At 40.9% G+C, this 12,535-nt stretch overlaps 1 protein-coding gene across 2 annotated transcripts in view; it reads right to left on the bottom strand.

Moving 5' to 3' along the window:
* Nucleotides 1-12,535, bottom strand: part of LOC122654501 (golgin candidate 5-like) — a 47,477-nt gene that overhangs the window by 12,307 nt on the left and 22,635 nt on the right. For both annotated transcript variants that reach the window (XM_043848620.1, XM_043848619.1), the window contains exons 7-8: nt 10,640-10,701; nt 10,473-10,520 (exon numbers count right to left, since the gene is read on the bottom strand). In XM_043848620.1, coding sequence (XP_043704555.1) covers nt 10,473-10,520; nt 10,640-10,701 — 110 coding nt within the window. The remainder of the gene's footprint in view (nt 1-10,472; nt 10,521-10,639; nt 10,702-12,535) is intronic.

The raw sequence follows: 12,535 nt of genomic DNA, 5'->3' as shown, positions 1-12,535 counted from the left end.
CTTTGCTTCAATGTCAAGAAGGTCAAGCGAGCAGAGGGCAACTTTGGAGGAGCCAACAGAGGCAGGAGTCACGAAATGCAAAGGGAGTCCCTCAGGCTGAGTGCCAGCTACCGGAGTAACCAGAGAACTCCAAGTAGCAGGCAGAGGGGACAAGGGAGTAGCAGGGGGAGGGGGGAAGGCAAGGAAGAAGAGGACGGCATTGGGGAGTGACAAGTCAAGACAGCAGGACTGGCCGGAGCCGGAGAAGGGAGAGAGCAAGTTCAGGGGCCATTGGCTTGATGTGGGATTTAAGTTGATGCAACTGAAAAACTCTTCTACTTATTGTTATTGTTACATCCTATAATCAGTACTATATGTCTATATGCTTTGTACCATGGCTGTTCTTTTGCAATAAATTTTGGTTACTTATCCCATAGAAAAAAATTTAACCCTCTTCTGATGAAGCCAAACGGCTCTATTTCAACAGCTCTTTTCCAACGGCTAGTTCTCCCTTCCCTATATATATTTGTATTGTGAAGTATAGAAGAGGAGGGAAAAAGAAGAACAATTTGAGTCCAATGTAATCTCTAGTGGTGAGTGAGTCCCCATTTGAGTTTGCAGTCCTCTTGTGGTTGAGTGAGCGACACTTGGGTTGAGTGAGTCCCCAAGTAATCCCAGAGTTAAATGGTCCTCTTTGACCCTAGTTATCTTGTATTTGATTCTTATTTTGGAAAAAAAAAAAAAAAAAACTCCACTATATTTTCAAGTTTATTTTTGAGTTGCAACATCTTCCCATCACCTCATCCTTATTTAGTATGATTAGGTTGTCCTCCATGATGATGTTGTAGGTTTCTACTTATAGAGGGTTCTTAATGTAGTCCTAGGTAGGAGAAGTCCCACTAGGAGCCAGGAGAATAGGATCACCTAACAAGGCTGGCCGATTGGGACAGCTTAAGCTAATTAGGCCAGAAATTAGGGTTAGGGTTAAATAATGGTATTGGGGTTTATAGGGTTTTAATATGCAGGTTTAGGAGGTCTTAATGATATAAAGATGTTAGGGCTTGGAGGGGTTTTAAAATTCTGCAGTTGGGCAGAATCGGGTTGCAGGTTTTAGGGTTTAATGGAGTGAGGGGATGGAAGGGTTAGAGTGGATACTATAGGCTAAGGTTAAGGTCGAGTGTGGGGAATGATGTGGGGAATGTAGACTGGAAGTAGGGTTTGAAAGCGAAGGCTAAATTTGGAGTTATGAGGGAGTCCTAGTTGAGGTAGGAGTTGCAGGTTTAATGGTGATTAGGGCTTGATGGATAGAGGGAAATGGGGATTAGGTCTAAGGGAAGATAAAGGCTGATAGAAGAAGGTTTAAAATAAAAAAACAGGTTCAAACTCACTGTATTGCAGGAACAATGGCAGCAGCTTGATAACTTGAAGAAACCTCCCGATCTTCACGATGCAGGGAGTCGCAGGAGTCCACCCACCCTATCCACCTTGAGATCCACAAGGATATACACTCACAAAGAGCAGCAGCAATGGCAGCAAGCATAAAGCTAATTTTTATTAATCAAAATTCGTATGTAATGCTGGCCTCCCTTACAAACTTATATAGAAGACTCAAAAATAGACTTAGACACTAAAAAGGAATGGCCTAACCCTATCCCTAACCTATTAGGTAACTTAAACTAACTAGGAAACTAGAATACTAAAGGAAATAGACTCAAAACATGACTGGACTTATGGAGTCCTAACCCAGCCCAACTTGCATCACATGACCACTTAACCAAGTCACATGATCACTTAAATTGAACCAATTGGATGCAAGCAATTTGAACCGGTTCAATTAAAAAACATAAAAATAAACTAAGTATTGGGCTAATCCCGTATGTAACCTATATACCCATATTTTAGGCCCATAAAAGTGGCCTATTACATTAGAAACCCATGGGATCAAAGGCCCAACATGTATATAACCCAACCCTAGACTTATTCCCAATGAAACAAGCCCTATTTGGTGATGAATCTGCATCAGTTCTACTATAGATGATTCATTATAAAAGGAAAAGTTAGATGATACTTGCTACTCAAATGTCTTTTAGCTGGGGAACCATTTCTTTCTATAATTAATTTCCTTATAATTTTAAAACCTGGGAGCGGAATATCACCCCAAACAAGACATTCAATTATAGACTTATGTCTCTCAAAAGTTGAACAAATACATTCTTACAAATGCTTATATTCAGACACATTTATGTAGTTTTTCTCCCTGTTTGGATTTTGGAAGAGACCCATAGGATACTAAAATACTAGATAAACATCCCCCTAGCTAGATTTGTCTTGAAATAAATGCTTACATTTTTTTTCTCCAACATTTTTATCTTATTTTTAAGACACCAGGAAACATTGCCAGTTAGACCCAGTAGCCCACCAGATTGCACACCCAACCCACTTGTGGATCCTGTATATTCATCTAAAGTTTCACCAACCAGCTGTTCAAATGCTCCAATAGCCAAGAAAATGGAACCTTCAACATAATACATTCATGTAGAAACTCTGCACATAGAATTTACCAGGAAAAGAATATTAAGGAAAAAAGAAAAGGCACAAAAGGAGAAAAGAAAATGGTGCCACCAAAACAGGGGCACAGTCAGCTGCAACTGTAAGGATCATCATATCAGGATCACATCATGGATCAGTCCAGATGGATTCCTATTTGAATCAGGTGGAGCCGATCAACAATGCAAAAATACTGCCCTTGCCAGTGAATCAGCCCATGCCCATCCCATGCATTGTACATTAGATCAGCCCATCTGATCCCAATCTGGATTGTCCCCATTCAAATCAGGACAGCTCATGCCAGGACAACCTAGAGGGTTTGATGCAGGGCAGGAGTACATCACTTACTCCCGCAAGAAGAAGAAGGGCCAGGCTCAGGCCCAGCTTGATGGGGCTTTATTCCAGCCCATCTGTGGCCTGTGGGCTTAGTTAGTTAGCTATTGAGATTTAATTTCAGTAGTTAAGTTTTCCTATTTGGACTATTTTCCCTTTTCCTTTCTCAGTTATGACTTGTAATTAGCAATAGGATTGTGTAGAGAGACTTAAATTAGGGAAAGGCTTGGATGATTTAGTCATCCCAAGCACATCTTTATTTATAATCATAATCATAATGAAGAATGAAACAATTATAGCTAATACTCCCCCTCAAGTTGGTGCATATATATCATGCATGCCCAACTTGACTAAGATAGGATGAAACAGCTTGCTACTCAGCCCCTTAGTGAACACATCAGCCAGTTGATCAGTGGACTTCACAAAGGGAACACAAATGAGGCCGGCTTCAAGCTTCTCCTTGATGAAATGACGGTCAACCTCCACGTGTTTAGTACGATCATGCTGGACAGGGTTATGAGCAATGCTAATGGCGGCTTTATTGTCACAATAAAGCATCATAGGAAGATGGACAACAACACCAATATCCTGCAATAATCCTCTAAGCCACAGAAGTTCACAAATTCCTTGTGCCATTGAGCGGAACTCGGCTTCAGCACTAGACCTTGCCACAACATTCTGCTTTTTGCTACGCCATGTGACAAGGTTCCCACCACAAAGGAACAGTAGCCAGAGATAGATTTCCTGTCAGGAGAACCAGCCCAATCAACATCAGTATAGGCTTCAATCTTCAAGTGACCATTGGGAGATAGAAGGATTCCCTTTCCCGGAGCAAACTTCAAATACCCCAAAATACGACGAACTGCATCCATATGAGAGGAATAGGGATCATGCATGAATTGACTCACCAAACTTACAGCAACTGCAATGTCAGGGCGTGTGTGAGAAAGGTAGATTAGTTTGCCCACTAACCGCTGATAAGCACCCTTGTCAACAGGCTCACCCTCTTTCTCCCTAAGTTTTGTAGTAGCTTCCATAGGAGTATCTGAAGGATGACAGCCAAGTAGCCCTGTCTCAGTCAATAGATCAAGGACATATTTTCTTTGAGAAAGAAAGATGCCCTTTGAAGATCGAGCAACTTCTATCCCTAGAAAATATTTTAGGGGACCAAGATCTTTGACCTCAAACTCACGGCCAAGAATAATTTTCAAATCCCTGATTGCAGCATCATCATTACCCGTGACCACAATATCATCCACATAGACTATGAGAAGAGTAACCTTGTTACCAAGTCGTCTGATAAACAAAGTGTGATCAGCATTGCTCTGCTTGTAACCTGCTGAAATCATAGCCTTATGAAATCTACCAAACTAGGCCCTAGGTGACTGCTTCAAACCATAAAGGGCACGCTTCAATTTACAAACCCTACCCTTAGTCCTGTCATCAGAAAAACCTGTTGGAATGTCCATATATACCTTCTCCTCAAGCTCTCCATGGAGGAAGGCCTTTTTGACATCTAACTGCTGAAGATCCCACCCAAGATTCGCAGCACAAGATAATAACACCCTGACAGTGTTGAGCTTTGCCACTGGTGCAAAGGTCTCCTGATAGTCAACTCCATAAGTCTGAGTGAACCCCTTTGCAACCAGACGTGCCTTATACCTATCCACCGAGCCATCAGCTTTTTTGTTTAACCACGAAGACCCATCTACATCCCACTGGTTTTTTCCCTGGAAGAAGAGCCACAAGATCCCACGTATTATTTTTGTGTAGTGCTCTCATTTCTTCCAACATTGCTGCCTTCTACTTTCCATCTGTAGATGCTTCCTGCCAATTTCTAGGAATCGAGATAGAGGAAAGAGAAGATACAAATGCACGAAAAGAGGGAGAAAGAGAGTTATAAGAAACAAAATGAGATATAGGATGTAAAGTGCAAGTCCTAATACCTTTGCGAAGTACAATAGGTAGGTCGGAAGGAGATGGATTACCAGGAGATGTGGGATTTGTGTCTGGAGCTGGCAATTAGATGGGTACTGGTGCAACAGTGGGATGCAACTGCCCTCTGGTGGATCTGCCCCTTGTATAGGTGATCATGTTGGAGTTGTCAATTCTCTTCTGAAATTCACCAATAGTTCTCTGGACTGGAGTCAGCTCCCCCTGAATAGGAATATTAACAACACTATTTTCTATGGTCTCCCCTTGTAAAGGATTCCCATTAGGTGAGGGAGGAACAGCCAGAAGTTGTTGGGCAGTCTCCAAAGTAGGATGGGCAGCATCCAAAGTTGGATGGGAAGCATCCAAAAAGGGCTGGGCAGCAGCCGTGGGTGGTAAAGGGGGTTGGACAGCAGCCGAGGGTGGTAAAGATGGCCGGGCAACAGCCAGAGGCACCTCAGGTAAAGGAATTTCGAAAGCCACATCTTCACCAGCACTCTCCCCCTGAAGAGGTGGCGAAGAATAATAAGAAATGGACTCATGGAAAATAACATCCATACTAACCACGGTATGGCGGGAAGGGGGATGGTAGCATTTATAGCCTTTCTGGGTCGGAGAATAACCCAAGAAAATACAACGGAGCCCCCGAGGTTTAAGTTTGCCTGGAGATTTGGTATCTCTAGCATAACACACACAACCAAACACCTTGGGAGGCACAATAAAGAAGGAATTACCAATCAAAATATCAGAGGGGCTACGGGAGTTGAGTACCCTAGAGGGCAGCCTATTGATGAGATAGGCCGCCATAAAAACCGCATCCCCCAATATGGATACGGGACATTTTTCTCAAACATCAAAGCTCTGGCCATTTCTAACAAGTGCCGGTTTTTCCTTTCTGCCACACCATTCTGGGCAGGGGTATCAACACAACTAGTTTGATAAATGATTCCATGGTCAGCCAAATATTTTTGAAATTGTGATTCTTTATACTCTGTCCTATTATCACTTCTCAATATTTTGAAAGTAGCCTGGAACTGAGTTTGGACCATTTTATGAAAGTACCGAAAACACGAAAAAACCTGATTTTTTGTGTGCAAAAGATACACCCAAGTGTGCCTAGAATGACAATCAATGAAAGAGACAAACCACCGATGACCAGAAATAGAGGGTTTACGATTAGGGCCCCAAACATCAGAGCGCACTAATTGAAAGCAAGAAGAACTCTTTTTATTTAAAATAGGATAATTTGAACGTGTCTGTTTGGCCAGAACACACGCCTCACAAAAAAAGTCATCCTTAGTACGAAGGGTGACCAAACTAGGAAATAAATGTGCTAAAATTCCTAAAGGGGGGTGACCTAACCTAGAGTGCCACTGGTAGAGTTCAGAAGAGACCATCGAGTTATGGTGTAGTGGAGAAGGCAATGGTGATGGAGAGAAGCGACCATCATCAAGCAGGTACAGCCCACCATGCACTTTACCCAATCCAATCGTCCTCCCAGAGTCCAGATCCTGAAACACACAATGAGAAGGAAAGAAAGTGACTTTGCAATTAAGATCACGATTAATACTACTAATGGAAAGAAGGTTAGTAGTAAAATTAGGAATATGCAAAACAGAAGTTAATGGAAGAGAGGAAGTGCAGTTGATGATTCCTTTTCCAAATATAGAAGAAAGGGAACCATCAGCTACCTTGACCTTGTCTTTCCCAGAAGTGGGAGAATATCTATGAAACAAACCAGAGGAACCGGTCATATAATCTGTAGCCCCAGAATCTATGATCCAAGGATGTGAGCTACAGAAGCACAATGACCCCCAAATGGAATACCTGACCGCACAAAGTGGGAACCTGAAGTAGCAGAAGAATTAGCAGTAGCTGATGTAGTAGAGGCAGCAGCAGCGGAAGACCTCAGCATACGAAGGAGTGCCTGTAGATCATCCTGGGATAGACCAGGGTCAGTAGCAAGGGCCGCAGTAACAGTCTAAGTTTGATGGGCCTTGGTCTTAGTCTTTGTCTTGGTCTGGGCAGCCCTTTTAGCTTCAAAGTCAACCGGTTTCCCATGAAGTTTCCAACACTTCTCCTTGGTGTGGTAAAATTTGTGACAGTACTCACAAACAACAAACCCAGCAGTAGAATCACCAAGAGAAGCAATGCCACTAGGTGCAGGAGTGGCAGGGGCAGCAGCCTGGAGTGCTGATCTGTCAGTAATAGGAGAGTGCAACATGGCAGCCCTACGATTTTCTTCAGAGGAGACCAGGGCATAGGACTGTTCAAGTGTGGGAAATGGCTTATGACCCAACACCTGAACCTGAATCTGATCATACTCGACATTCAAACCTGCCAAAAAGTCATAGACTCTGATCTTGTCCATATGTTGTTTGTAAGAAGTAATATCAGCAGCTATACTTGGGTGAAAGTGGTCCAGTTGCTGCCAAAGGCTGCGCAAAGTAGCATAATATTTGGACACTGAAAGTTCTCCCTGAGTGGTGTAAAGGACCTTCTTCCGGATTTCATATACTTGGGCATCATTGCCAAGCTGCCCATATGTTTCCTTGCATGCAGCCCAAATCTGAGAGGCAGTGTCCAGAAGAAGAAAGTTCTGCTGTAAATCTGAAGTCATAGAGCCTATTAGATAAGACATCAGAACACCATTATTGGCAAGCCACTTGTCCTGAGCAGGTCTTGGTTCAGTAGGCATAACACAAGTGCCATTAATATGACTGGTGAGACCACGGCCTGCAATGGCAAAAGAGGCAGATCTGGACCAGAGAAGATAATTTGAGCCATCTAGTTTAATAGGATTTGGTGGGAAGCTATGGTACTCTGTCTTGCTGTGACCATCATTAAGTCCCTGATTTGAAGTAGCTGAAGAATTGGTCGAATCACCCATACTGACAGCAAATATGGCCAATAATAACTTCAAAGGAAAGGCTGAATCACCTCACAAAAAATCAAAACCAGCAGCACAAGAAGACCCCTATATCGATAGTGTCAGGGTTTTGAAAAAACCTGAATTGTGGAAATTGATAAAGGGACAAGTGAGGGACAGAACTTGCAGATGATTGGCTGTAACTGTAGTTGAATAACACTGTATAATGTAGAAAATATTCTGCAGAAATTCAAGTCCAAAACCCTATATGATAGAAACCCTATATCGATATTGTCAGGGTTTTGAAAAAAACCCTGTAATGCTGAAATCGATGAAGGGAATAAGGTGTCAAAAATCTGCAGAGAAGTGGCTGCAACTGAGGTCGAGGGACCCTCTATGATAGAAGAAACACCCTGCAAAAAATCAGAACCAAACGGCAGCAACAAGCAGCCCCACACCCAAAGTCGACAATTATCAGGGTTTTGAAAAAAACCCTGAAGATGGAGATCGATTGGGAGTGGGGGTCTTCAATCAATGAGAAAAAAAGGCTGGACAAATGCTGGAAAGGGTGCTGAAGAAGCTCCAATAGGTGAGAAACAGCCAGCAATAATGGCAGGGGCTGATCTCCAAAAAACTTGAAGGCTTCAATACGCAAGTGATGTCCAACAGCTATCGCGCAGGTATTAATTCATGAGGAAAAAAAAGGAAAAAGAGGTAGGGAGGGGCAGCCACTAGATCATACGATCACCTCTTGTAGTGCTGCCCTTATGGAAGAGGGAGAACCAAGGAGGAAAAAGCAGAAACAAAGAGAAAAAAAACGATGGAAGGGAAAAAAGGGAAAAGAAATCGAAGGGGGGGGGGGGGTGGTCCCTAATTCGAAGTTGGTTTTGATATCATGTAGAGAGACTTAAATTAGGGAAAGGCTTGGATGATTTAGTCATCCCAAGCACATCTTTATTTATAATCATAATGAAGAATGAAACAATTGTACACTAGCAATGTGGGACTAAACCACATGTACGAAATAAATAAAATAACAAAAGAAAGAGGACCAGAATACCCCCACGGTATTCTGGCCATATAGCTAACAGATTGTTTTCATATATAAGCTTGTAGAGCCAAGAGCTCAATACGATTTGAAGAATATTGAAGTTTGTTTTCTGCAATTGAGCTGTGTGATTCAGTCATGTTGTGAAGCCTTATTGGATAGTGGGACTCTGATCCATTGGAGGGAAACCATTGTTATCTCTCTTTATACTCTGTTTTCTGCTAGGCTGCTAGCGAGGTACTGTTCTGGTTTTCCCCATCGATTGATCTAATTATTCCTAAGTTTTATTCTCAGTTTGAACTAGAACATAAGTCATCACATTAACCTAGTAATCTTCATAGTCTGTTTTACTGTTTAACATCATTCACGCCTGAGAGTACAACCTGCGATATCCCCCTGTTTCTGCCAGATTTGTTTTAGCACTTGAAAAAGATTCAGTCCTCTATTAGGATTGAGACTTGGAGAGATTAAAGGGTATCCCATTACTGACCTTCGACCAGGCTATTTCCCTGATCTGAGGCTTATCTCTGCTGATTTTAGAAATCTCCTGTTTTTCTGTTTTATGTTCTATTACTTCTAATGTAGCCTTTAGATCAGAATCATACTTTGGGATTTGATTTAGACAGCCAAGAAGGGACTTGGATTTAAATTTCAGACTGATCCGACTTACAGATTTTGAATACTTAGAGATTTCCTGTTTTCTGAATTTCAATTTCAGATTTGATTAAATCTTCAATTACTTTTAATCTGACCATTCAACCATTATCATGTTCTGAAGACCATTTCTACTATTTATTTGTGATTGACTATCGAAGTTTGACCTAACTGAGAAGATTGACTTTTCTGTTGACTGTTTGGGTTTGGGTGACTCTTGGGATCTTGCAAGGGAGGTGTTTAGCCTGAACCTAGGGTTCATGTTACTTACCTCCCACCAGGATTTAGGCTCATATCACCAGCGAGAACCCACCAAGCAATTAAATGTGCAAAGAACAACCATGGACATACACAGCCCAATTATAGGCAGATTCAAGCAGACAGACATACAGATGAATAACAACTAGAAAAACTTTATTCGAGGTGTGTAGCCAGGCATATGGGCAATCACAGGACAGTTTAGTTCGTTCAGGGACACATACAGCTCGGGCTGCTATTAGGGCAAGCTTGAGGGCATATAATGGTCGCTGGGTCCAGGAAGGCACGCTCGAGCCCAACCCCATGAAAATTCAAGCTGACATCCATCCCAAGCCATGCCCAAATATGAGGCTGATCAAACCAAGAACTGCAACTACTTAACAAGAGAGCAAAAAATCAACAGGGACATAACTCATCACCAAGAACATAACTAAATTTTCATGGAATTATATATGATACAACTCAAAAAAAAAAAAGAGCATCCTAATGCATGAGGCTCCCACTACAGCAGGGTCTGGGAGGGGAAAATGTACGCAGCCTTACCCCCTGCCTTGCAGGAGAGTCTGTTTCCAAGTTTTGAACCCGCAACCAACAGGTTGCAATAGTGCAACTTAACCCTTTGCATAGCTTGATCAGATTTGAGTAAATCTTCCATTACTATTCTTTTTTACAACTCAATCTTCATGGTTAACATCTATCTCTAAGAAAGATGCAACCAAGTACTGCATGTTTCTATCTCACAAATGTTCATCCCAATATGAAAATAGAAGAAATCTCTTTATGGTCAAATAATAGTGCACTAGAGAGGAAAAGCAATGAGAACCTGCAAATAATACTTGTAGATTTAAGTACCTGAAGTTTGGTAATCAAACCTTTCTTTTCTTCTTCAAACTCTCTGATCTAGCTTTCACGGGAAAAAGGAATGAAAATATTGTTAAAATTTATATAGACAGAAAAAGATCAATTGATACCGGATTAACTTCAGAACAAATATTAATAAGAAATATTTGAAAGCATACCTGTGCCCTTAATTTCCTGATTTGTGATTCTTGAGCCGCTTGCTTTTTAGAAAGCTCTTCACCTGGCACAATAAAGATTATACTCAAATATTAATGTAAAGTAAGAATCCCATTAAACTTGTCTTACAGTTGAATTTCTTCAGAATTGCATTGTAAAATCTAAACGAGGAGCAGGAAGACAACTGGAATGAGAGCATGGATGTTAACATTTTTCAAAAATAAATGATGTTATATCTTACTGGCTTGTGTAATAAGCAAAGAATGCAGAAGTGAGTGAGGGAAAAACTACAATTAGTAACAATTGTGAAAGAAAATGTAGATTTCTTTACTTCATCATATGCATTCAAATGATAGAATTACAAAATTAGACTGTACAATCCATAGAAATTTGAAAACATAGTTCAAAATCTCGTTTTGGGAGGCCATTTCGGTCCCAGACCGAGATGAGCGAAATACCGAAATTTCGGCTAAATTTCGCTGAAACAGTTTAATTTTTGGCAGACTGTTTCGGTGGGCAAATGGCCATATTAGGCTCCGATACTTCAGGGAAACCTTGTTTTAGCTTATATAAACATATGTTAACTTTCATATTGCAAGAAAAGTCACACAAAGTGGTGTTTTGGATATGTTAACTTTCATATTGCAAGAAAAGTCACACAAAGTGCTGTTTTGGATTTGCACCCTTGGTTGGTAGTAAATGTCGAACCCTATTAAATACCTTATGTAATATTTGCCTATTCTACGCATTGTTTTAGTACTAGGAAACAGAATAGGCAAGTAAAACAAGTAAATTATGCACCACGAATGAAGAAACATAACATTGATTAATTACTTATGAAATAGTACTGTAACAATCCAGGACCTGTAACCAGTAACTGGAATAGAGGAGAGAGGACAGAGGACAGAGGAGAGAGGAGGCTGCCTAAGAGAGAAGCAGTCGATACTCTTAGAAGTCCTCCATACCATACTATTTATATTACCAAAAAATTACAATCACGCAAGGAATAGAAGTCCTTGCAGTAGTCAAAAGATAGAAAACAACTAAAAGAAGCCTAGCCTAACTAGGAAACATAATCTAGGCTAATTAGGAAAGAAATAAAGTAACACAAAAGACATAACCCAACTAACCACGTCAAGGACACTACCCCTGTCGTGGTGCACACTATAACAAGTACAAACTACAAAGTACAGTTGACATAGACATCCAAGTCCAAGTCTCCTAATTGTACTGTTGGCTATTTTGGGGGACAAACAGTCGAAATCACCGAAATTTCGAAGAAATAGTGCATTTTTGTGACCAAAATTATGCTGCTTCTGGGTTTCGCCTCTTGTTTCGTCTTGGGCATGTCAAAACTAGCAAGATTTCACCGAGATTTCGGCAAAATTTTGAACTATGTTTGAAAAGCCATCTATTCAATGCATTGGGTATTCAAATATTTACAATGATGTTATAAATGGTATTATTTTCAAACCAAACATTGATATTACATTACAGTACTGATATTCGAACCAAAACCCACTAAATCTGATACTCACAGGATCTTTAGATTATTAAATTCAAATAGTATTTATATACTTTTGTTTCTCTAGGTGGGCACCCTAAAGTGCTTTTATTTGCCACACAGCAGTGTGGTTGGTGCTCAAACTTTGCAGACAGCTTAGCCACATCACCTTAAGTGAAGTAGTACATTTCATACCAAAAGCACCACATAGCACAATCAACAAATCAATTTTGATTAAGAATTAAGATTAGGATGGTAAGGGAAAATGTTCAAAACACACTGGACCATATGAATGAATTGGCTTTGAAATTTCACAAATGATGAATTGACATAGTCCTCTGTCTACTAAATGCACAGAATGACCACATCAACACTCCAGTAGTTTGACGCCTAA

This window comes from Telopea speciosissima, chromosome 3, assembly GCF_018873765.1.
Source record: "Telopea speciosissima isolate NSW1024214 ecotype Mountain lineage chromosome 3, Tspe_v1, whole genome shotgun sequence".
Taxonomy (NCBI): domain Eukaryota; kingdom Viridiplantae; phylum Streptophyta; class Magnoliopsida; order Proteales; family Proteaceae; genus Telopea; species Telopea speciosissima.
Note: the sequence above shows the minus strand (reverse complement) of the source record. Positions and strands in the feature narration are given on the sequence as shown.